The 27,862-nt window shown below is 31.7% G+C and overlaps 1 protein-coding gene across 2 annotated transcripts in view; it reads right to left on the bottom strand.

Annotated features, from left to right (window-relative positions):
- The window catches only part of LOC142333443 (NAD(P) transhydrogenase, mitochondrial-like), a 105,590-nt gene that overhangs the window by 22,716 nt on the left and 55,012 nt on the right, over nt 1–27,862 (bottom strand). For both annotated transcript variants that reach the window (XM_075380545.1, XM_075380548.1), the window contains exons 9-17: nt 25,518–25,739; nt 23,176–23,402; nt 20,074–20,162; nt 16,001–16,199; nt 9,426–9,592; nt 7,455–7,592; nt 4,067–4,287; nt 3,292–3,443; nt 155–314 (exon numbers count right to left, since the gene is read on the bottom strand). In XM_075380545.1, coding sequence (XP_075236660.1) covers nt 155–314; nt 3,292–3,443; nt 4,067–4,287; nt 7,455–7,592; nt 9,426–9,592; nt 16,001–16,199; nt 20,074–20,162; nt 23,176–23,402; nt 25,518–25,739 — 1,575 coding nt within the window. The remainder of the gene's footprint in view (nt 1–154; nt 315–3,291; nt 3,444–4,066; nt 4,288–7,454; nt 7,593–9,425; nt 9,593–16,000; nt 16,200–20,073; nt 20,163–23,175; nt 23,403–25,517; nt 25,740–27,862) is intronic.

Raw genomic sequence — 27,862 nt, 5'->3', positions numbered from 1 at the left:
TTTTTCAATGTTTTCAGATTTGATTCTTCTTCATTACAATACAAGCTGAAGCATATTAAGGTTTCAAAAATTAAAAAGTACGTTCTGGAGAAACTACTCAAGACACATACACAAACATAAATTCAAATGATTTAATTATTTACATAGAACAAACCTGGAGTAATTATAATATTTTTAGCATTTGAAATCATTTCAACAACACTTTCAACAGTAACTTCAGTGTGTGTACCGGTAACTTCCATCGGTTTACCAGTACCAGTTGAAGAAGTACCATAACCACCAAGAATAACATTAGGTAATGATCTGTTCATTGCCTGCAATAACAATAATCATATATATAAAAATTGTTTAAAATAATTAATTACAAATGTGTGGATCCTCAGTAAAATGACCGACTGAGAACTACATATTCTAATGGTTACACAACACCTGAAATGCCTCAGAAAGTAGCATCCTGGAGATTGAAGGGTGTAAACAAGTCGTAAAATACTGATGGCCAAAGTCAAGTTCAATGAAGTGGTTTCAATACATCCTTGAAATTAAAAACTTTGGGTGAAGTTCACTGCATGTTGCACTCATTTTTTATGCCTAATGATCAGTGTACTTAAAATACAATAAAACCCCACCCAAATTAAACTTGGATTAACCAGAAAAGGATTTAAATTTAAGTTTTTAATAAATCAGATAAAATTATAAATAATATATAATTAATAAAGTTCAGTTTACCAACATATGAAAGTTTAAATTATCTGAGCGCTTTCAAATTATTATCCATCTTCAGTAATATCCAATTAATTATAAGATGTGTAAAAATTCATTTAAAATATTGAAATAGAATAAACTGAAATAAAATATTGTAAATTAAGTAAAATTTTATATATATATATATATATATATATATAGTCGTACGTTAAAGTAAAATATGTCTTGTCAATAATCTCAATCGTTATAGAATTACATATTAATTACGTAATAATTGAGATTACTTTATTGACAAGACATGTTTTACTTTAACGTATGATTTATTTTATTTCCATGATGATCAATTGTTTATATATATATATATAAAATTTTACTTAATTTACAATATTTTATTTCAGTTTATTCTATTTCAATATTTTAAATTAATTTTTACATATCTTATAATTAATTGGATATTCCTGAAGATGGATAATAATCTGAAAGCGCTCGAATGATTTAAACTTTTACATGATGATAAGCTGAACTTTATTATTTATACATTATATCAACGGTGCCATGTTGAGAAAACTTAGCCTAAATTATAAGTTGTTAATTATCACACAGTGGACAAAATAAAAAGATCTTTTATAAAAATACAACTACTACTACTATAACTTATTCCTTCATATTCTTAACCAAAATAATTATTTTCTTATACATACAGGAATAAATTGCTGCAATTTAGTTGGTGAAAATCAAATGCATGCTGGTTGTTTATAGAAACAAATCGTAATATTTTGTTATCTGTATTATTTGTTGGTTTTTCACATTTTTACCCCTCAATGAAATTAGCTGAATATAGACAATTAAATAACACAATTTTCTTTGATTCGTCAGGCATGAGAAAAAGACTTGCTATTAGGAAAAGTCTCTCTTCGCTATTAGTCTTATTGCTAACTTTTCAATGATTTACTTATAAAATGCTACTGTAATATTCCTAGAAAAGAGAAATGAAAATGGAAATTGAAAAAATTTACTTGGTAGATTATTGAAATGTACCACATAATTTTCTTTATCTTAACACAATTTATAGAGCTATATTTATAATTTCATAAGTAATTTTAATTAAAAAAATTTTAAAAGTTGGTTCCAATGTTGCACAATGAATACTTTAGAAATCTCTATGAAGTATCACAAAAAATTGCTAAAAATTGAAATCTTGCGTCATTTTTGTAAAAAAAGATTACAAAAAATTCAGTAAAATAAATAGGTTTTCTTCAAACTGTGTAAAGTATTTTATGAAAAAAAACATGAGTAAATATACATAAGAAAAATAAATAACTTTTACTTTCAATAAAAAAAATAAAAGTCTAGAAAAAAATACACTTGCTGTAGCCGATAAATAATGCATTATTTTATCACAAGGATGAAACAGTGCTACGCAGTATTAGCAGTTTACGTTCCACAATATCTCACAATGAGATACTAATTTTATTCACTATTGTAGTAGAAAATGATAAGAGCGTGTTAATGAATTGTATTGACTTTTATCAATACGTTAACATTTGTTTTTCTAAAGTTAATGAATCATTAATTTAGCAAGTTAATTTCATTAATTTTAACAAATAAAATTATGATAATATATTATTAGAAATTGAATACGAATAGAAATAACATAACAAATGTACAGGGCAGCACACAAAATGATACAACATTTGGTTTTGTTAAAAAATAATTGACAGCGGTCTGTACTGTAATTCTTGGAGTGTGATGCACCTTTTCATGAAGCACGTGTGAATTTTTGGAAACCCAAAAATGGACGTTCTGTTTATTAACAACCCCATCTAGGCAAAAATGCACCTCATCTGAAAACCAGACATCATTCAACAATACTTCTTGGTTCACAATCCATTCAGCAAATGCCATTCTTTGACGTTTATTGTCAACCATTAATGTGGGCAACACTTATTTTGTACGGATGCAAATGTAAATTGGTTTTTAAAGTTTGTTGCATAGATCGCCTAGAAATCCCAAGTTGTGCTGCAATTTTTCTTGTTGATTTGCCCAGGCTCCTTGCAATGCTGCTCTAAGAGCATCGACATTCAGTGGAGAATGAATATCGGCAAGCTGTTCGTGCTTACTCTTAAATAATGAATCAGCACTATCAAATTTTTCATAAAGTCTATGTATTGTTTTAAGCAAGGATGACCACAGTGCGTGAAAATGTGTATGAAACCGTCTTTGTGTAAGCAGCACAGTTCGTTTCATTAAAGAAAAACACAGTCTTTACGCACTGTTCAACAGTCAGTCTTTCTTTGTCAGCAATCTTGGAATGATACACACACACATACACACACACACACACTCAGAAAGAGAAGAAACTAATGTTCATGAACTGCTGTCACTTCTACCAATATAAAACACATTAATAATTATTAATCTAAACAAATGTGGGATCATTTTGTGTGCCATCGCGTACATTAATAATTTTGTAACAAGACATTTAGTTCCACGTCTTTCAAAATTATAATTATATTATAAATATTTATGATTAATTCAGATATACAGATTCATACAATTTACAGACAAACTTATATACTTACAACTTACCTTACACATAATATAGGACAATATGGCACCTGATGAACCAATTAAAGCTCCAACTACTGTCATTAAACTATTATTCAACATAAATCCTTCAGCACATAAAGCCCATCCTGAATAACTATTCAGGACTGTAATGACTACTGGCATATCAGCACCTGCAGAAAAAAAAAAATTACAGCTTAATGAAATTAATAAAGATAAACATACAAATGTATAATTTAGGCAATGTTAGAAGGGTTGTTCTTTAATTAGAGACAAATGACTAAAAATTATTCATTCAACAACAATGAAACTAATACTACTTTTCAATACAGCCCCTGGCTACATTAAGGCACTTGTCCCATCTTTATTTGAGCTTTTTATTCTTGTACTGCATTCTTAATTTTTTTATAGTATATATATATATATATATATACATATTTTTGAAGTAAGTTAACATAAAATCAGTTAGTGCTTCTCCCATCCTATATAAAAGTTCCACATTCACCCCTTCTCATCATATAGCCTTTTCCCTTATCCTTGATCCATTTTATAATTTTGGCTTTTTGGGTGTAGATCAAACCTTGCAGGACCGTACTGAAGATGCTGGAACAATGCATCCTTAAAATGCATTGGTGGGAAACTATATGTAGGCTAACTCTCATTGGCTAAACAGTAAGCCTAATGACTAAAATGACTATCTGAAAAATTTGAGCCTCTTAATATACATACAAGTTTAAAGGAAAAAGTTGAGCTTAATAAATTTCTGATAAAAAAATAAATTAAAAAAAAAATGTACCTCCAATAGCTGATGTTAAAGTAACACCCATTGTAGCTGATAAGCCAGATGCAGCTCCAAGCACAGCCAATCCGGACATTAAACTAATATCAGTAAAAAAGTAACCCATCGCAAGTACATTAGCTGCAAATAATGATGCATTTATAGCGTGACGTCCAGGTAAAAGTAATGGTGCAGAGTTTAACATACCTTGTAGTTTACCATAAGCAATTAATGAACCGCTGAAATAAAAAAAAATGTTGTACATACATCTCTGATTTCAATACTTCTGTAAACTACTAATACTAGTCTACTAATAACTAGAACTGCTGATACTGGTAATGTACAACTGAAAAATATGTGCCTCTACAACAATATAAAAAAATATTTGATTCTCAATCAATATATCACATATTCATTTACTTAATACAAAAATGTTGAATGATATATCTTATTTTTTAGATGTCCCATGGTGTATGGTATGAGGGTCATTCAATAATTAAGCAGACAAATAGCTGTACAGCAAAAATGGCTTATTAAATACTCATAAATACAATTCTTTTATCGACTTTTCCATGTAATCCCAACTTCTCTGCACTTGTCCCATCTTTTTCCGAGTATTCGTATCCCCTCGGCAAAGAATTCTTTACTTTGATCTCGAAGCCAGTTTTGTACTTTTTAATTTACCTCTTTGTTGTCATTGAACTTGATGCCACACAAAGTTTCTTTCATCAGACCAAACAGATAAAAATCTGAAGAGGCAAGATCAGGGCTGCAAGGAGTAGAAGCTCCCAACCCACTTTGCCAATAATTTCCAGCGTCAGTCATGCCGTATGAGGTCGAGCTTTGACTTGAAAAAGAGGCATGCCTTTTCTCTACCATCCCAGACATTTCCTTTTCAACACAGGCTTCACCTTGTCCTCAATCATGGCTGAGTAGTATAAGCTTTTGATAGTGCATAGCACCTCAAAATAATCACAAAATTGGACTATGGGTATCCAAAAGATGGTTAACATGACCTTACCAGCCGATGGTTGTGTTTAAAATTTCTTACAGACAGGCAATTCAGGATGTTTTTACTGCATGCTTTGACGCTGGACTCCTGCTACAAATGATGTCCAAAGTTTCATCACAAGTTAAAATCCTGTCAAAAAATGCATTACCTTTGTTTTTGAAAGGATTTTTGAGTTCGATGCAAGTGCGAAAACTCTCGGCTTTGTGATGAATGGTAAGCTCTCTAGGAACCCACCTTGCACAAAACTTATAGTAGTTCATTTGTTTTGAATGATGGAATGAGTTGTGTCAACACTTACTCGAAATTTTTCATTAATTTGTTTATCTGTAAGTTGTCGATCTTCTTTGATAAGTAAATCACTATGATAATCTTATTGAAAAAATAAGATAATAAGGGGTTGAAAAAATGTCAAACCCTTACAAAGATTCTGGCAGGAAAGGAAGGAGTAGGACAGTAAGAAAAATGTTATAGTCCATGGTTGGCTGAAATAAAAAATAAATATTCCTAGTATTACTACTTACACCACAAACAAATGCGTGCGTGCACATATGCAAAAACTACAGCTACAAAATACACATGGTAGGAGTTTAAAATGATATCAATTTTATAATTATTCTGAAAGAAAATTTTAAATATATTTGTTGTAAACATATGTTTAATATGTTGTAATAATGACATATTTTCAAATCATTACATACTTTAACTATGCTAATATATATACATAATGCATATCATTCTATCCAATCAAGAGGAAAATAAACTTAAATAAATTACATTTAAGTTAATATACAGGCTGATTCAAAGAAACGGGAAATTTTGAAAGTTGTGTTTGTAGCCGTGGACGATTGGTACCACTTGATAAGTGGCGCCAGCCTCTCTAACCTAACCTGCCATTTAGTTGTCATGGATCCTTGGAGTGGTGCGCAACGTGCATTTGCTATCAAAGCGTTTTACAAAAACAATGACAGTGTGGAGTGAGCGCGTAGAGAATTTCACCGTCATTTTAATCTGGGACGGCACGACCGTGTTCAATCAGCACGTGCAATTAAAACATGGATATCTAATTTTGAGGAAACCGGTTCGGCAATGAAAAAGAAACCTCCAGGCCGAGAGCGAACCGTCCGTACACCACAGAATGTTCAAGCTTTACAAGATGTTGTCACACGAAGTCCACATCGGTCAATCCGTCGTCTCTCAGCTTCTTTACAATCGCATAGTTCAAGTGTTCGAAGATTGTTAGTGAAGGACTTGCAATACCATCCATACAAGTTGCTGATCGTTCAGGAACTGAAACTGAACGATGCAGTTGTGCGAGCACAATTCTGTAATGTAACGCTTCAGAAGGTAAATGATAACGAAGAGTTTGTTCACAAACTGTGAATGTCAGACGAAACACATTTCCACCTCGGTGGATTTGTTAACAAGCAAAATTTCAGATACTGGGCACAAGAAAATCCTACGCAGCTACACCAGCATCCTTTGCACAGCCAGAAAGTGACTGTATGGTGTGCTATGTCACCTTACGGTGTTATAGGCCCTTATTTTTTTGAGGATGACAACGGTCTTGCGATTACAGTGACGTCGGCTCGTTACGTAGCCGTGCTTGAAACCTTTGTTGTGGAACAACAAAAGAGATTTTTACCGATTTTTAACACAGTCTGGTTTCAACAAGATGGAACAACATCACATACTGCACGAATATCGATGGCAGCTGTACGCCGATTGTTTGGACAACGTGTCATTTCACGAAATGGTGACATTAGATGGCCTTCCAGATCGCCTGATCTCTCAGCTTGCAATTACTTTTTGTGGGGTCACCTTAAAAGCAAAGTGTTCCACAGTAGACCTGCTACAACGGAAGAACTGAAGGCAAAGATCCGAGAAGCAATTGTGGAAATTCCAGTTGAGATGTTACATCAAACCACGAACAATTTAACGAAGAGACTTCGTGAGTGTTTACGTACAAGAAGAGGTCACCTGCAAGATGTCATCTTTAAAAAGTAAACTAAAATGTATGTATCCTAAAACGGCAACATTTGTACAATTACATGAAATAAAATTCATTTTCTAAAAAACATTTTTCATTAACGTTATTTAATTTTTTAAATTTCCCGTTTCTTTGAATTACCCTGTATATTAAAACTATAATTGAATACATTAACAAAGTATTTATTGAAAATATTATTGATCCGGCAGCATAAGTTTCGAATACTGAAAGGTGCAATTAGACAGTTGTTTGAATAAAGTTTATCCACATAACAAAAAAAATTGTGACAATTGGAGTTACACAGCCTAGGAAATTTGAAAATTTTGCATATTTTTTTTATCAAATTTTGTATATTTGGAAACCATAATACAGTTAAATAAAATATTTTAAATTACTATCGTTTATACCTGAATGTAACACCACCAATGAAAGTTCCTAAAAATAAAGCAGTTTTTACAACATTAGCAGCAGGATCTTCACCAAATGAAGGAAAGTCATGTATATATGTTCCAATACAAGTAAGAACAGCAGCTAAACCGACCAAGCTGAAAAAAAATTATAAAACAAAACCTAATTAAAAAAAAATTAATAAAATTTTATTAATCTAAATTTATTTAAATGAAAGCATTTCAGATTACAATAAATTAATTTTCCTAAACTATTCAAATTAATTAAACATGAAAGTAGAAAGATGTAAACCACAGTAGTAATAAAAAAATACTATAAACTCATAGAATTTTTATGAATGATAGGATTCACAGAATGCAAAGAGCTTATGGTATGACTAAGGATATCTATAACAAAAAATCTGATGTGGACACTACATGACTTCCATGTACACCTATTAAATCACATATACACATTAAAATGAAAAGTACATAAAATTTTATTTCATTAATAACTTATGATATTTTTTCATATTTTTTTATTTGTTTTTATTATTGAATTATTATTAAACCTAACATTTTTTTTTACAATCATAGGTTAATAATTATTAAATCAATATACATAAATTTAAAAAAAGTTAAAAAAAAGGAAATGAAGTCTGATTCGAACCGATGTGCCTTCCCCATGTAAGATACAAATATTTTATTAATTAGAATTTAATTAGGACGTATATAAGACCTATACGGTCTTTGATTTCAGTGACTGTATCTGTATTCAACACTGACGCAGATCTTTTGTGTTCCTTGTTATTACCAGAACCAGTCTCTCTAAATTTTGCGACTAACCTTAATATTGATGTTTTGTTAGGAGCCGGTTTATCTGGGTACTTATGGCGAAACAAACCTTGCACTTCCGCTGATTTCGTACTGAAGTACGTCTCAACAATGAAAACACGTTCATCTAGTGAAAACACCATCTTGTCTCTAGCAATACACTGAATGTTATGATTGCATTGTTGTTACTATCGGTGTTCTACTGCGTCGCCGCGATTTTCAGATGTTGGACGAGTCCACTTCAGTAACGAGTAGGGGAGTAAGCTTTTTTTTAAATTTCATGGATGAGTGATTGATGGGTTGCGTTTTATATGGGACACCCTGTAGATGTTAAAACAGTCCTACATCCAAAATTTCAACATCCTACAGCTAATCATGATCACAATGCGTGGACATCTCAGCGATTGTTCCATTTAATAAGCCACAAACTCTTTTCTGTATTCTTTGTTATTTTTTCTCCCCCTTTTCATTTTTGATGTTTTTCTATCTATGGGCAAATTCCGCCTATTCATTTGGACAGTATTCATGGCATAAAAATCATTATTAATTAAATATTGCACAAGATTCACACTTGTATAACAATTAACAATATAAACATTGTGCCCCTTTTGTAATTTTTCCTCAAACAGTTTTTAACCATTTTTTTCAAGGTGACCCTGATTCCCAAATAAACTGAAAATCAAAATAGAATTTTATCTTTTCCTGTAAGTTTTTTTGTAGTGAATACCACTTGTTAACTCTAGGAAATGCAACTTCAGCAGATGCTCAAAATTTCCCATCTTGAAAATGTGATTTAACAGTTTAGAAATTTTTAAAATTAAAAAATATCTAATACTATTATTAAAAATGAAAAGAGGAAACTTCCATTTTAAAAACTTAGAAAATGCAGAGAGAATTTTTTGTGATCCAAAGCACAAAATAATAATTTAATTGTGATTTCAGGACATCAAATAATACCTTTTTCTATGCTGTGAATTTACAAGGTAATTTTTAAAGATTTAAGTGAAATTTAAAGATTTGTAAAAGGTATATGATCTGCTCAAATCACTCAATTTTGATTGTAGCTATTAAAATCATTGTAAAATTATAAATAAACTTAATAAACTAATCTTAAACTTAATCAGTAATTAATAGTAAAAGAAATGAACACATCCATACCTATGAAATGCAGCAACCAGCTGAGGTAAGTCTGTAATTTGGATTTTCTTCGCAATATACGTTCCAATACCACCTCCAACAGCCATACACGTTAACATCTGAGCTAATACTTCATGCGATGGAGCCATATAACCGAGCGTTGAAGCAATCCCACCAGTTACTCCAATCTAAAAAATTTACAATCAGTAGTAACAACCTATTATAGTTAAATAAAAAACTGACTACAATGTTGCTGTACTTTCTCACAGCATTTTCATAGAGCTTAAAATCTTAAACTTCTTCAAGCAATAATGCCAAACATTTTTATTATTACCCACTTTATTTAACTTATTTTCTTTATATACTTACAAAAATAATAACAAAATTTCTTTGAGCATGGAAATTGGCATTTTCATCAGATAGAAGAGCAACTCAAAAAATAGATTCTTTTTTAATTATAACAATAGAAATTCTTAAAAAATATCAGCAGATGTCATGGTATACTCTGTTATTTTTAATTTTGACTGAATAAACTATTTATATACATATATTTTTTTTTAATTTTTTTTTTGTGTTCAGTCATTTGACTGGTTTGATGCAGCTCTCCAAGATTCCCTATCTAGTGCTAGTCGTTTCATTTCATTATACCCTCTACATCCTACATCCCTAACAATTTGTTTTACATATTCCAAACGTGGCCTGCCTACACAATTTTTTCCTTCTACCTGTCCTTCCAATATTAACGCGACTATTCCAGGATGCCTTAGTATGTGGCCTATAAGTCTGTCTCTTCTTTTAACTATATTTTTCCAAATGCTTCTTTCTTCATCTATTTGCTGCAATACCTCTTCATTTGTCGCTTTATCCACCCGTCTGATTTTTAACATTCTCCTATAGCACCGCATTTCAAAAGCTTCTAATCTTTTCTTCTTAGATACTCCGATCGTCCAAGTTTCACTTCCATATAAAGCGACGCTCCAAACATACACTTTCAAAACCTTTTCCTGACGTTTAAATTAATTTTTGATGTAAACAAATTATATTTCTGACTGAAGGCTCGTTTCACCTGTGCTATTCGGCATTTTATATAGCTCCTGCTTTGTCCATCTTTAGTAATTCTACTTCCCAAATAACAAAATTCTTCTACCTCCATAATCTTTTCTCCTCCTATTTTCACATTCAGTGGTCCATCTTTATATATATAAACATTGTAACAGAATTTTGACTCCTGTTGAGAGCTCTGAAGAATTTTTATTTTATTTTTGTATTATTTTTGTTAACTTCTCTTATTTTAATTGTAATATTATGTTTTTCATAAGTTAATCAACTTTTATTTTTCTATTTACTAATCCTAACACAGTTTTGAATAATCATTTTATTATTTAATTCAATAGATAAATGAATAAATATCATATCTTATTAAGTTGTTTTTCTACTTTTAAATTAGATAACTGGATTGCATGTTTATTCTTGCCTTGCATGACATAATGTCTATACACTTTTATATTAAATATTTTGAAATTAAATTGTTTATAATTATTTTATAATTCCTCCTCTATGAATCATGAGACCTTGCCGTTGGTGAGGGGGCTTGAGTGCTCAGGGATACAGAGTAGCTGGACCGAAGGTGCAACCATATCGGAGAGGTATCTGTTGAGAGCCAGACTAAGGAATGATTCCTGAAAGAGGGCAGCAGCTCTTTCAGTAGTTGTTAGGGGCGTGAGTCAGGACGACTTAAACGGCCGTATCAACATCACTCAGTCCTCTGAGTACTGCGCAGCTGAAAGCAATGGAAAACTACAGCTGCTTTTTTTTCCAAGAAAATGTGGCTCTGCATTTTCACATATACAATAATGGAGGCGCCTTCCTTGGTAAAATATTCCGGAGGTAAAATAGTCCCCCGTTCGGATCTCCGGGTGGGGACTACTAAGGAAGGGGTCACCAAAAAATTAAAAAATAACATTCTACGAGTCGGAGCGTGGAATGTTAGAAGCTTAAAAAAGGTTGGTAGGCTAGAGAATTTAAAAAGGGAAATGGATAGGGTAAACGTGGATATAGTAGGAATTAGTGAGGTTCGGTGGGAAGAGGAAGGCGACTTTTGGTCGGGTGACTTTAGAGTAATTAACTCAGCGTCAAATAATGGGCAGGCAGGAGTAGGTTTCGTGATGAACAAGAAAATAGGGAGGAGAGTAGAGTATTTCAAGACGCATAGCGATAGAGTCATTGTAATAAGGATAAATTCAAAACCTAAACCGACAACGATTGTTAACGTCTATATGCCTACAAGCGCCCATGATGATGATGAGGTAGAATGTGTATACGAAGAGATTGATGAAGCAATTAAACACGTAAAAGGAGATGAAAACTTAATAATAGTTGGAGATTGGAATGCAAGCATTGGAAAAGGCAAGGAAGGAAATATAGTGGGTGAATACGGGCTGGGCAAAAGGAATGAAAGAGGGGACCGACTTATAGAGTTTTGCACGAAGTATAATTTAGTAATTGCCAACACCCAATTTAAAAATCATAATAGAAGAATATACACTTGGAAAAAGCCAGGCGATACTGGAAGGTATCAGATAGATTATATCATGGTTAAGCAAAGATTTAGAAATCAACTCTTGGACTGCAAAACTTACCCTGGAGCAGACATTGATAGCGACCATAATTTGGTGATAATGAAATGTAGATTGGGGTTTAAAAACCTGAAGAAAAGGTGTCAGATGAATCGGTGGAATTTAGAGAAGCTTGAGGAAGAGGAGGTAAAGAAGATTTTTGAGGAGGACATCGCTAGAGGTCTGAGTAAAAAAGATAAGATAGAAAATGTAGAAGAAGAATGGGAGAATGTTAAAAAAGAAATTCTTAAATCAGCAGAAGCGAACTTAGGCGGAATAAAGAGAACTGGTAGAAAACCTTGGGTTTCAGACGATATATTGCAGCTGATGGATGAACGTAGAAAATATAAGAATGCTAGTGATGAAGAAAGTAAAAGGAACTATCGGCAATTAAGAAATGCTATAAACAGGAAGTGCAAACTGGCGAAAGAAGAGTGGATTAAAGAAAAGTGTTCAGAAGTGGAAAGAGAAATGAACATTGGTAAAATAGACGGAGCATACAGGAAAGTTAAGGAAAATTTTGGGGTACATAAATTAAAATCTAATAATGTGTTAAACAAAGATGGTACACCTATATATAATACGAAAGGTAAAGTCGATAGATGGGTGGAATATATTGAAGAGTTATACGGAGGAAATGAATTAGAAAATGGTTTTATAGAGGAAGAAGAGGAAGTTGAGGAGGATGAAATGGGAGAAACAATACTGAGATCTGAATTTAAGAGAGCATTAAAAGATTTAAATGGCAGGAAGGCTCCTGGAATAGACGGAATACCTGTAGAATTACTGCGCAGTGCAGGGGAGGAGGCGATTGATAGATTATACAAACTGGTGTGTAATATTTATGAAAAAGGGGAATTTCCGTCAGACTTCAAAAAAAGTGTTATAGTAATGATACCAAAGAAATCAGGGGCAGATAAATGTGAAGAATACAGAACAATTAGTTTAACTAGTCATGCATCAAAAATCTTAACTAGAATTCTATACAGAAGAATTGAGAGGAGAGTGGAGGAAGTGTTAGGAGAAGACCAATTTGGTTTCAGGAAATGTATAGGGACACGGGAAGCAATTTTAGGCCTCAGATTAATAGTAGAAGGAAGATTACAGAAAAACAAACCAACATACTTGGCGTTTATAGACCTAGAAAAGGCATTCGATAACGTAGACTGGAATAAAATGTTCAGCATTTTAAAAAAATTAGGGTTCAAATACAGAGATAGAAGAACAATTGCTAACATGTACAGGAACCAAACAGCAACAGTAGCAATTGAAGAACATAAGAAAGAAGCCATAATAAGAAAGGGAGTCCGACAAGGATGTTCTCTATCTCCGTTACTTTTTAATCTTTACATGGAACTAGCAGTTAATGATGTTAAAGAACAATTTAGATTCGGAGTAACAGTACAAGGTGAAAAGATAAAGATGCTACGATTTGCTGATGATATAGTAATTCTAGCCGAGAATAAAAAGGATTTAGAAGAAACAATGAACGGCATAGATGAAGTCCTACGCAAGAACTATCGCATGAAAATAAACAAGAACAAAACAAAAGTAATGAAATGTAGTAGAAATAACAAAGATGGACCACTGAATGTGAAAATAGGAGGAGAAAAGATTATGGAGGTAGAAGAATTTTGTTATTTGGGAAGTAGAATTACTAAAGATGGACGAAGCAGGAGCGATATAAAATGCCGAATAGCACAAGCTAAACGAGCCTTCAGTAAGAAATATAAGTTGTTTACATCAAAAATTAATTTAAATGTCAGGAAAAGATTTTTGAAAGTGTATGTTTGGAGTGTCGCTTTATATGGAAGTGAAACTTGGACAATCGGAGTATCTGAGAAGAAAAGGTTAGAAGCTTTTGAAATGTGGTGCTATAGGAGAATGTTAAAAATCAGGTGGGTGGATAAAGTGACAAATGAGGAGGTATTGCGGCAAATAGATGAAGAAAGAAGCATTTGGAAAAATATAGTTAAAAGAAGAGACAGACTTATAGGCCACATACTAAGGCATCCTGGAATAGTCGCTTTAATTTTGGAAGGACAGGTAGAAGGGAAAAATTGTGTAGGCAGGCCACGTTTGGAATATGTAAAACAAATTGTTAGGGATGTAGGATGTAGAGGGTATACTGAAATGAAACGACTAGCACTAGATAGGGAATCTTGGAGGGCTGCATCAAACCAGTCAAGTGACTGAAGACAAAAAAAAAAAAAAAAAAAAATTATTTTATTTAAAAATAAAAAAAGAAAGAAAAGAGAATCAACTGGCACAATGAAGGCTTTCCACCTAACTAAAAGAGCAGACGATGTTAAGTGCATAACAGCCTTTACAGATAAAAATTATAATTTTTTTTTTTAAAGGAGAAATCCATCTTAAAAATTAAGTGATGCAACATGCTCTTCAGCCCAACATCAAAAACATTTCCTTTCAGGTTCCCTGATTTCCACTTTATTGCTGACTCAGCCTATCTTTACTATTGCTTTGGTCTATAAAATCGCTCTTTATAGTGCGATATGTGGTTATGATTGTTATACTTTTGGTCTCACCAAAAGCCGGCCATACTGATTTAACTCTAAAATCATCCTCCGCTTCTACTACTAGAGCCACTGCTGCGTTTATTTCTTCTGTTGCTTGCGCCTTTCTTTTATATGTGTTACAGTAAATCGGCTACTCTTTGACTTCATTTCCACTTGAAAGTCTGCAGCTTTATTATGTAAGGCCATTTTAAGTTCTTCAGCTTTCTGAGCCCCCTTCATGCTTATGCATAACTCTTCTCTTGTTCCTTTCTTGAGGGACAGGACCTCTCCTGCCTCCTCCGTCATCATTGAGTCCTTTACCTTATTTAGTAGGTCAGCATAGGTTTTACCTGCCGCCCTCATCGTTATTATTCCACTGTCTTGGACCGCCGGTGTGGATCACAATATTCCTGGTTTCTTCCTCTCTTTTGTTTTGGGTCCTGTCCATGATAAATATACACGCTATCCTTTTCCCTGTAGATATACGCCAGCATTTTCTTTACTTGCATTCCCAGCCTTCCGTTAGCAACACGAAGACCGGCCTGGGCGTCTCCTCCCATATCATCCTCGTTGACCTCAGTACCATGAGTAGCGTTTTCTCTTCACCCTTCGAAGACTCATAATCTATTTTATATCTATTTTTTCCAATTGTAGGAACCTCATGATCCATTTTGGTGGATTGTTCTCTGATAATATCTTTTATCCTAACCTCTCTGTGGTACTGGGATGTTTCTATTATGCTCCAGTTGACAAACAGGTCAAAGAAGTTGACCACCTCTCCCTCGTCAACGTTTAGGTCTTGGATTTGCTCCACACTTCTTGTTGCCTCTGTTGGCCATCTCCTGTTCACCACATACGTCAATTCTTCATCAGACATTGGTCCATTCAGTTTGGCCTTTAAGTCGTGACCCCTGGCCACCTTTGTTTGCGTTGCCTAAGTCAGTCACCAATGTAATTGTAACTATTGTAAATTTTCAAATACTAATAAAAAAAAAAAAATATTTACTGAAGTAAAAAATAGTAAGACTTATAATTGGTATAATAATAAACATTACTAAAAATTAATTCTTGATTCTTTACAGCATTTTTTTTACCTCTGGAAAAATACTACTTTTGCAGTTATGAGTTATAAATTCTTAATTTTCAATATGTAATTTTTAATTAATTTTTTGTAATGATTCTTGATAAATGAATGACAAATGTTTTGCTGGTAGAGAAAAAATTTGAATGGTAATTTGAGAATTGATTTTTTTTCAAGTAACTTTGTTTTTTTAAGCGCTCTTCCAAAGATTCAACTGGATGCTAAAATTTGATCCATTATACTCATACTCTGAAATCAAAAGTGATATTTATTTAGCACATTGTTTAGATATTTGAAGTGAAACTTTTTTTGGAAAAAAAAATTAGATGTTAAATAGGTTAGCACAATAAGCAAAAAAAAACATAAATAATAAACATAAAATACCATGCCAAGATTATTTCCAAGTCGTGATGTAGACTGTGAACTAAGACTGGCCAGTGCACCAACACAACATAAAGATGATGCTAATGATGCCATCTGGTGAACCTCTGGATAACCATTATAAACTCCATATCCATATGCACCAAGAAAAGCGGCTGCTGGAACACCATATAATCCATTATATTCTGGAGGATCATCAGGTCTGAAAGATTACACAAAAATAAAATCAGAATGCAATTACCTAACTTTTTATTATAGTAAACATAGACAAATAAAAAAATCTAAAATCAAAACCATCTACGAGGTATGTTTTTTTAAGTAAGGGCCATTTTGATACAAAAATTGAAAGTGAAATAGAAAAAACTTCATTATAATAAAATAAATTTACATGTATAGTTTTCTATATGTTCATCATTCATTGCAATACATTTTTGATATCATCTTACGAGCTTCATTATTCCATTACTGAAGAATTCTTATGCCTGTGATTTAAACCAATTAATTACTCTGTTTTGCAATTCCTCGTCATCTTCAAACTTCCACGATGCAAGCGATTGTTTTAAATGGAAAAAAAGGTAATAATCACTTGGTGCGAGATCCAGACTATAAGGCGAATGTTCGAAGATTTGCCAATGAAATCGTCGTAATTGTTCAATAATTTTGTTTACCATGTGAGGTCGTACATTATTGTGGAGAAATAAAATTCCATCAGTCAGCTTACCACGCATTTTGTTTTGAATTGAACATTCTGACCCCGAAGGGGAAGACACCTGCCATGTGATGGATCCAATCGCCACATCTTCAAAGGCCTAAAGACATATTTCATCATGCTCCAGTCAGAATGCAATGTGAATGCGATGTGAATGTCATGTGTGATATTCTCATTAGCATAAAATGCCTAAAGCAGATCCTACAAACAATTACTTTGCCAAGTCTTAAACAAAACTACTTTGATTGAGCTGAAAAACAACCTACCTGACGGAAGAGTGGGTTCAACACGCAACACTGAACGATGAACACTAACAAAACAATAGTCAAAACAATCAACAATTACAGAAACAGTAACCAAAGTACAGAACACTAATAACCATTAACCAAAACAAACAACAGTAACAAAAACACCAAAACAAACTAAACATCCAACACACACTAAGAGGAATTCAAACCAACAAAAGTGAAACATAAAAGCGACAAAAACATAGAATCAAATAAAACAAAACATAACTTCATTTATACTAAACATGGACCTTTAATTATTAAATATCATGTCATTGTTTTCAAGTCATTTAAATATAAAGTGATGCATTAATATTAAAGTTTAAACTGCCCTATCCTTTTCATATTGTATTATAATATAATATTAAATTTAAACTTAAACTTGTTTTTTCATATTATAATTTATTATAAGCGTGTCATTACGCAAGTATTATTTGTATTTTTTTATAAATTTTGTTTTTATAAGATAGGCATTTTAATATTATTATGTTCTATTAAATGAAATGCACCCACCATTTTTGAAAAATTTTAATTAAAGGATTTTTTTCATTTTTCAGCATCTAGTTAGCATTTTAAGCTCCTATATCATATTTTGTTAGCTCAATTTTTATTGTTTAACTTTATTAACATAATTTGTAAGCTATAAATAAACAATACTAAACAAATAATTAAATCATATCATAGTCACATATTATGACATCATATCTAATGATGATATCTGCTGAAGAGTGAGCCTTCACGGACAAGATTAATCAAGTACGTGCAAGTCAAAACATGTAGCTGAAAATACAGCTGTATTGTTTGTAATAAGCAATGGATTTAGAAATGAATTAATTTTGTTCAGTCTTATGGCTGTATTAAGTTTGTTAACAGTGCAGTGTCTTAATGCCTTGGAATTATGTAAATGATGTGGATGCCTTTTGTTATGTATGTGGTGAGTTTACCATAAAATCAAATAGAAAAAAACACCTTTAATTAAAAAAGCATATCATTTGTACTTTCAGTGTAAAATTGGTGATCAGGATAAGACATGGGCTCCTCATATAGTATGTACAAATTGTTCTGTATATTTAAGAGGATGGCTGAAAGGTACACGGAAGGCTTTGCCATTTAGTGTACCTATAGTTTGACATGAACCAAAGGATCATGTAACAGATTGTTACTTTTGTTTAACAAGTGGGTCTGGAATTTCTCTAAAAAATGTAAACATACTGTAAAATAAAATTTATTAAAATCTACAATCAGGCCTGCACCTCACACTGCAATTATTCCAGTTCCTGCACCACCTGTGAATGTATGTTTCAAAAGCAGCGATGAAGAATCAGGCAGTACTGAAGAAGACAACAATGATTTTGATTTTGAATTATCTTCCGATAAGCCGCATCTTACATCACAAGGTGAATTAAATGACTTGGTTAGGGATTTAAATTTATCAAAAAATCAAGCTGAACTGTTAGGCTCAAAACTGCAAGGTTGGAATTTACTTCAAAAAAATACAAAAATTTTGAACTTTTGAAGCCGACAAAAAGAACTTTCTCAGTAGATTATTGATGAAAATAATTTGGTTTATTGCACAAATGTTGATGAGCTTCTGTTGTACTTAGGACAAGTTCATAAGCCTGAGGAGAGGTGCCTTTTCATATATTCATCCAAGTATAGTTTAAAAGTGGTTCTATTACAAAATGGTAACAAATATTCTTCGATACCACTCACTTACGGTATTAATTTGAAAGAGACATATGATGTGATGAAAGATGGTCTTGAACAAAAATAAATTATAAAAAAGAGCTCGAACATATGCAGTGATTTGAAAGTTATAACTATTTTGTTACGCATGCAGTTAGGGCTATCCTAAATACATGTGTTTTCTTTGTGGATGGGATAGCCGAGCTAGGGATAAACATTATGTTACGAAGAGTGGAAAAAACGAGACAACTTAACTCCAAATGAGAAAAATATTATTCACGAGCCCTTAGTTGAATCCAAAAAAATATTTTTACCTCCTCTCCATATCAAGTTGGACTAATGAAAAATTTTGTACATGCGGATTTTTGTACATCAGGCAGAAATTTCCGAATTTAAGTAAAGGAAAAATTAAAGAAGGAATATTTGTAAGTCCTCAAATAAGAGAGTTGGTCAAAGATGATGTATTTAACTCAATGTTAAATAATGTAGAAACTGCAGCTTGGGCTTCATTTAAAGACATTTGCAAAAGTTTTCTCAGCAAATAAAAATCTGACAATTACCACGATATTATTAATCAACTTCTTACGTCATACAGAGCTATGGGATGTAATATGTTTTTGAAAATCCAATTCCTCCGCTCACATCTGGAATTTTTCCCGGACAACCTCGGAGACGTAAGTGATGAACACGGAACAGTTTCACCAACACATTTCGGTGATGAAAAGCTGCTATAAAAGGAAATTGAATATTAACATGCTAGTCGATTACTGTTGGACATTAATTTGGGATGTGCCTGAGGCTATTTATAAAAGAAAAGCATCGGTGAAAACATTCTAACACAGTTATAGCCATGCAAAATTTTACAGATTTTAACTGTATTTTCCCTTAATTTTTTTTTAAACGTAATTTATTTAAAACTAAGGATGATAGAAAAATTGTATTTACAGATCTATAATGTACGCAAAAAAGCAATTCAAGAAATGGTATCACACTCAGAGAAACATTAAATTTATTTTTTGTGATGATTACTAAAGAAGTTATCAAGAAAAGGAAAATAAATTGACAAAATAGTATAATAGGATATTTTGGAACTCAAGTATCACTACTACCTCGATGCCGATGACAAATAATAGAGAAATAAGTTCAATTGTAAAATTATAACAAAATGTTTTTATAACCAAGTATTGTTTACTTTCAAGAGAGTAATCATATAATACATAACTGCTATTTAAATATTAACATTAACAAAGATAAAAAAAAAATCGAAACCATCTGAAAATTAAAAAATGTGAATTGCCATTATCATTCATGAAGGTAAAGAAGTGTAATTGTTACTTTGCAGGTAAAACAATGGCTAAAATAAAAAAAAAATCAATAAATATTTGTGCAGTTACCTTTTAAACATATCTAACATTCGTTTTGTAACAAGAAATCCTCCATATACATTGATAAACGATACAAAAGCAGCTGATGCAGCCAAAGTCTACAAAAAAAAAAACTTACATTAAAAAATATAAAGTGTAACGCACTATATATACTTAAAAATGGCAGTCAATTAGTTTAACAACCTTTTCTTTTTAAATATGTTTATTGTTTTATCGTAGGTTTTTGTAAGCTTTTATCTCTGAATAATTTTTCTGATGACAACCTATTAGATTGTTAGTTTACACTCAATCATAACAGTTTATCCTACCCAGTTTTAAATTGCCTTGACTGCTTTTTTATTTATTATTACAAGATTAGCATTGAGATAAAAGGGATGCAGCTGGGAAGATTATATTAATAGGTATAGCAACATCATCTTTATAAGATGTCATTCAAGCATAGAATGAAACAAGGCTTTAATTTTTTGATAGTTGTTTCAACACTCTACTGAGAAGTACAGAGTGAATGGTTTTGCAATAGAAGCATGTACTTCTTCCAATATCTAATAAAGAAGTAGTGTAGGGGAAAGTTACAAAAATAAAATTACACATAGCTCGTTTTTGCCAAAAGAATATTGGACTTCATTTTTAAGAGAATGAAAATCAGAATTATATAACCATATTCATAACAACAAAAAAATGCATAAATAGATTATTACATATTATTGTTTTGTTAAGACAAATGCTTTGCACAAAATCTCCTTGTGCGATATTTATATACAACAATCCTTAAGTAAAGTATAGGTAAACTTATTACATTAAATATTTCTTTTACATATACATAGTATATAACAATACAGAGTATAATAATATCTTATTATTTAACAGAGAATTACCTTATTATTTAGTAGACGATTACTGTTTTTTGTTAATGAAAAACAATATCTTGCTACTCACTGGCACAGAATGTAATCTGGACTATCATAATAGAAAGTTTAACAGACGATTACTGTAGAATGAAAAACATTGACATCTTGATGTTGACTTGCACAAGATATAATTTCACAATCGTGGATTTTATATATGTCTACATAAATTCCTTTAAGTTGAATATTTTATCATATAATTATAGAGAAGAAAAAATACAAACATAATGTTTAAAGGATTTTTAACATACAAAAAAAGATTCATTGTTGAAGAATATGTGCAATTTACTTGTTAACTGCATGAAGTGTAAATTTTGACTAAACAATATTAGAATTGTAATGATTCTTCGAATGATGGTCAGAGAGAGACTGTGATCAGAGAGAGACTGCCTGAGATGATGGTGTCGGAGAGAGATGATGTTCAGAGAGAGACTATGGTCGGAGAGAGACGATGTTCAGAGAGAGACTGAGAGACGATGTTCAGAGAAAGACTGAGAGAGACTGACTCTAGTGGGGAGTCGGCTTATATAGGATAGATGCAGCCGAGTGAACCACCAGGAGCTGTGTGAATCATCAGGAGCCGAGTTCACGGAGCATGTTTACGTTTTTTTTTTAAACATTATAAACATGAAATAATACAGAGTTAAATTTTAACAAATAATCAATACAAAAAGCATAAATAAAAATCCGTGAAAAATTTCTTATTTATAACTGAAATATTCATTACATCGAAATACTGTTAAATTTTAGATGAAAGTAAGTCATATACCAAACAAGATGAATTAACTTATAACTGCTTTACGCATTGGCGTAAACAAGTAGTGTACTTCTCTTGAAATAACTGAAAATAATTATATTCTTATGAGTAAAACTGATAGTTAAAGAAAAACTGTCTTTAATACACTTCCAGCTCTAAATTTCACAATTTATTTAAATTGCATCTATTAAAATAAATAATAAATCCCATAATTATTATTTTCAATTAGCTGGTTAAAAAGAAAAAATAGAAAAACAAATTTTACTGTACATGTAAGTTATTTTAACAAATTGTATTTCTCCCCCAAACAGGCACTTATTATATTGTGACACCAGCTTCTGTAGACTCTGATAAAGAACTCCACTGTAAAATTACCAGTCAATTGTTTCCCTCATCCATAAACTCCAAGTTGGCTTCAAACCACCATTTAGCCGAACAGAACTTATTTTGCTGAAAATATGTTATTACTTTTCACAGAGTCCAAGCCATGAGGAATGGTTGAAAATCTCCAATCACAACTGCTTAAGTATAGCCTTTGTGTGGACCTTGGCAGTGGAATAATGTCATGTAGAAGAACAACATCCTTATCGGCAATGTTTCTTTTGCCTCATAAACATTTCATTGTTTTAAATTAAACTACTGATGTGATTGTGGTCTAACTTTCTATGAATCTTTTCCACTGAGATCCCAAAATCTATACTGTACATTATTTTAGTTTGACAGCGTCTGCTTGAATTTTAATCAAGATTAGTTTATTTCTCCCCTCTCTGAAACTATTCAGTATCCATCTCTCACAGAGTTCTCAATAATAATACTATTAAAATAAAATATAGGAAAAGTGTCAATACATCTTGGTGGCAAGTGTTCTCCATTTGAAAAACAGAATCACACAATGCACCCCACTGTTGGCAGCAATGACAATTACACGCTTCACTGATCGCACAAAACAAAATGAGTGAAAGATGAGATGAAACACCATTACAGATAGCTGGTGGCTAATGCAGATGTGTCGAGTTTCTAAAACAACTGGTTTTTTTATGATAGCTGACCAAAAGTCTATTCAACATTATTCCAATTTTGGATTAGTGTCTGAATTTTAAAACTGAAATCTCATTCTTTACCAAAATACATACAATTTAACTGGCAAAAGCACTTTCAATAAAAAACAGGTACCTTTTCAAAACTGAATACTTTTTATACATCAAACAATTCTAGTGTTTTTATTATTAAAACACGTGTATCTAAAACACTGCTAATAACAATCCTTTTATCTTCTAACCTATTCATTGAAAAATTTAAGCTCGCTTCAAAAAGCTTGTTGAAAAGTACAAGAATTCTTAACTATTAATGTAAAGTTAATTTTCAGTTATATCATGTTCAAATATGTTACAAATTTCAACAGAAAATTGTTTATTAATGATGTGTGCATACAAAAATAAAAAATATTACCTCGACACTATTTGAAGGGAAATAACCACCACCCATTAACAGTAGACCTCCAACAGCAGTAATACCAGAAATAGCATTTGTAACCGACATCAATGGACTATGAAGTGCTGGTGTTACACCCCACACAGTATGATAGCCAACAATACCAGCTAAACTGAATGTTGTCATCATTGTCGTGAATTCTGTACCTGGACTAACGATACCAAGTGCTACTAAACTACCAAGACCTACAAATAAAAATAGCAGTTATATAAATAAATAGATAAACAAACAACATTTTGAAAACATTATCAATTATAATATTATGGGTTAGATATGTTGATGAAATATTTGTCAATACAAAAAAATATCAATAAACAGACATTAAAAAGCCACATAAAAGCTACAAAAGGAATGCTTTTTCAATTCTTTTTAGATTTTGATTATTGGAAGTCAGCACCAAATCAAAAGCAAACAATTCTCAATAACTTAACACTAATTTGATATCAACTTCAAAAAAGTGAAATTTTATAAAAAATTGAAAATAACAATAAAAGGAAACTAACAAAAATATGTATATGCAACCATTCAGTAGTAAAATATTACACGTAAATTTCTTATATGTATCCACATAAATCAGGGAACATATATATATTTTACCAAGAGCAATACAAATAAATTTAGAAATTAATACTATACAAAGTATTCCAAAGTAAAATGCAGATGAGTTATCACAGAATATTGTTTTTGATTGAAAGTATAAAACTATTTTTAAAAATACAATTTTTATGGTGTTATAAATATAAATACATTCCAAATAAATGCATAAAAAATTGAAAATTATAAATAATAGTCAATAAAAGAAATACATACATGTAAAAATGAGCAAAATAAAGTAACAAACAAAAACCTATCAATGTTCATAATAAAAAAAAATTCTGGAGCATATAATCCCTATAGACCTATATCAGAAATGGAAATCAAATGAATATAATAAAGCTGATCTTTGCAGGGACCTAAAAAATTCAATATAATGATTACAAAAATATTATGTTAGAGAAATCATCATGTCATTCAGAAAAAAGTTTTCAAAACATTACAAATATTATAAAAATGTAAATGGTCAATACTTCAATTTTCACAAAACATATTATTATTAAACTATAGTTTTAACAGATATTAACAAATTCAGATATAAAAATAAATTTTTTCTAGGAAATATTTTTGTGGATCTGTCTGAAGATCTATGCAATATTCAATTTCCCTCTACGTGTATACTAATATAATCCCGGATAGACGGTAATCATTGATCTTAATATTTATCACTAGACATGCATACACTGTATCTACGACATAACTTTAAGGAGAAATATAAGAACACAGTTAAAGCACCCATAGTATTGATTGATGCATGAAGAAATTTCCACTGCAAAATCATAATATTATGGAGGTATTCTGTTATTACTGACTGCAGAATTTGTAGCTCATGTGTTCATAATTTCAACTATTGTACAAAACTGTGAAATCTACAGCAAGCAAGGGTGTTTTGTAATTAATGTAAAACTTGACAAATAGAAAACTTTGGGTTGGGGCTGTAATTGAATGTAACCAGCACTCCCTCAATTTTCTTTTTACCAACAATCATCTACTGCCGACAAAATAAATGATTCCTTGAATCTCAGATGTGAACTTGTCACATCTGATAAGACCACCAATAAATGTTTTTAAAATCATGTACACTTCTTTGCTCAGTCTGTAAGTTTTATTGTACTGTTTTTTTGAGAGCAACAGAACAAACTTAATCTTATCTGGATTCAAGAACATTATGACTGAATTCTGTACCTCTTTCTATTTAATCTAAATTAATTACAAATAAAAAAAAAAAAATTAAATCAATTACCACTAAAAATAAAGAAACTTGATAAGCTTCTTTTGAAAGAATGAAAGTGTGAATCGCAGAACAAGACTTATGTCTTGTTCTTGATAGCTTGATAGCTGTCGATCCACCAACATTCTCCATTTCCAATTAATGCTCACCTAAGTCATGCAAATTAACACTTTCATGCTTCAAAGATGCATTCTTTTTATTGACAATGTTTATTATACCATTTTTTTAATCATGAAAATATATATGGAATCCTTTGTATTATCATCAATTTTTTTTCTGACCGAATCACTTAAAAAAAAAGTACGTAACAGCAAAATAACAAATAAACTTAAGGCCCGCTAAGTTTTTAATATTACACCTGAGTGTGAATAGAAAATCTCAGAATCTTTAAATCCTGAAACCTAAGTCATGATATTCATAAACAGAAGTGATAAGTGTAAATTGCTTCTAAACAGATTTTACTAGATATACTTACCGCTGGTATACATTAGAGATTCTTTCAATGTTTTATTAAATGGATTTTCAGGTAATGGTAATAATGCAGATGGTGCTTTTGTAGAAGTTGTAACAGCAGTAGATTGTTTTGTCGGTTGCACTTTTGGAGGTGGAGGCGGCCATAATAGTTTACCTTCTTTCAGTATAATACTACCTCTAATAACTTCATCTTCTAAATTAATATTAAAGTGATCCTGACTACCTAAAAAGTATAAAATTACATATTAATACACTGTATACAGAACATACAGGTTTCATAATATGGGACAAAATAATATATTCACCATTTTAACAAGAATTTGTTTATAACTTAGAGAAATAAGTTACTTACAAGGGTTATTAAAAAAATATTAAAGAAAAAGGAAATTATTGTACACAAAAGTTACCAGCACCTACCTATAATACTTCTCTACGCATTAATTTATAATAATACAACTGCAGCTTTTCCATACACTCACTACTACCAGTGTATACAGTCAGTGTACCCTTCATGAGCTGCTTATTGTTTCAAAGTGCTGTGTAACCTTAAGATCTTGGTGAAGATATAGATCAGTCTGTACCTCAACATTGTCCCTCATAACATATTATTATTAACATGACAATTGTCAATCGATTTTTGTTGTGTTGTGTCCGTTTGCTTACAAAAGCAAACTATAATGCACACCTCACCATGTGCCTAAGTTTCATTAGCACATTCTTTAGTACCATTAAATGTAATGGATGCCAAAGGGTATAAAGCAAAATTTCTCTTGTTTGATGCCATGTGGAGGCTTATTTGATCTCAGTCAAACAAGAATCAGATGTTAATTATTGTACAAGATCAGAAATTGCAAAAAGAAAACTAATGCAGCACTACAGAAAGGAGTGAGTCAATGCAGCAACTACAAGTGTAATAACAATAAAAGAAAGAAGAAATAAAGATTTACTTCTGATGTTAGTAGAAAACAAAAAATAATTAGCATAGACACAAAATGGATGCAGTACAGAAAAGAATTCCTAGGAAAATATAGATCAGAGAAAATAGTAGGAATTAACAAAATTAATGAATGACTCTGGGGAAATTAATGACTGGAAATAGTTCCTACGAGGGGTTGATCTTCCTCTTCTCTTGTGCTTTATTTATTCTTCCTCAAACAAGCGCTATAAGAGTTGGGTCAAGTGTCTTGGCCCCTTCTGTGACATCATGCTGGCTCTTTCTGGTAGCTGTCAGAGAAGTTATTATATTTAAAATCTCAATTATCAGAATGCCTTATTAGAAATAAATTGAAAAAAGATTTTTTTTTGGCTTCAGTTATTTGTCTGGTTTGATGCAGCTCTCCAAGATTCCCTATATAGTGCCAGTCGTTTCATTCAGTATACTGCTTAAATCCTACATCCCTAACAATTTGTTTTACATATTCCAAACACTGCCCGCCTGCACAATTTTTTCCTTCTACCTGTCCCTCTAATATTAAAGCGACTATTCCAGGATACCTTAATGTGTGGCCTATAAGTCTGTCTCTTCTTTTAACTATACTTTTCCAAATGCTTCCTTCTTCATCGATTTGACACAACAGCTCTTCACTTGTCATTTTATTCCCCCATCTGATTTTTAACATTTTCCTATAGCACCGCATTTCAAAAGCTTCTAATCTTTTCTTCTCAGATACTCCGATCATTCATGTTTCACTTCCATATAAAGAGATGCTCCAAACATATACTTTCAAAAATCTTTTCCTGACGTTTACATTAATTTTTGATGTAAACAAATTATATTTCTAACTGAAGGCTCATTCCACCTGTGCTATTTGGCATTTTATATAGCTCCTGCTTCGTCTATCTTTAGTAATTCTACTTCCCAAATAACAAGATTTTTCTACCTCCATAATCTTTTCTCTTCCTATTTTCACATTCAGTGGTCCATCTTCGTTATTTCTACTACATTTTATTACTTTCATATTGTTCTTGTTTATTCTCATAGGGGTAGTTCTTGTGTAGGACTTCATCCATGCCATACATTGTTCCTTCTAAATCTTTTTACTCTCAGCTATTACGATATCATCAGCAAATCATAGCATCTTTTTCTTTTCACCTTGTACTGTTACTCCGGATCTAAATTGTTCTTTAGCATCATTAACTACTAGTTCTACGTAAAGATTAAAAAGTAACGGGGATAGGGAACATCCTTCTCGAACTCCCTTTCTTATTACGGGTTGTTTCTTATGTTCTTCAATTATTACTGTTGCTGTTTGGTTCCTGTAAATGTTAGCAATGTTCTTCTGTCTCTGTATTTGAACCCTAGTTTTTTTAAAATGCTGAACATTTTATTCCAGTCTATGTTATCGA

Source organism: Lycorma delicatula, chromosome 12 (genome assembly GCF_047948215.1).
Source record: "Lycorma delicatula isolate Av1 chromosome 12, ASM4794821v1, whole genome shotgun sequence".
NCBI lineage: Eukaryota > Metazoa > Arthropoda > Insecta > Hemiptera > Fulgoridae > Lycorma > Lycorma delicatula.
The sequence above is the reverse complement of the archived record's forward strand: the minus strand, read 5'-3'. Positions and strand labels throughout refer to the sequence as shown.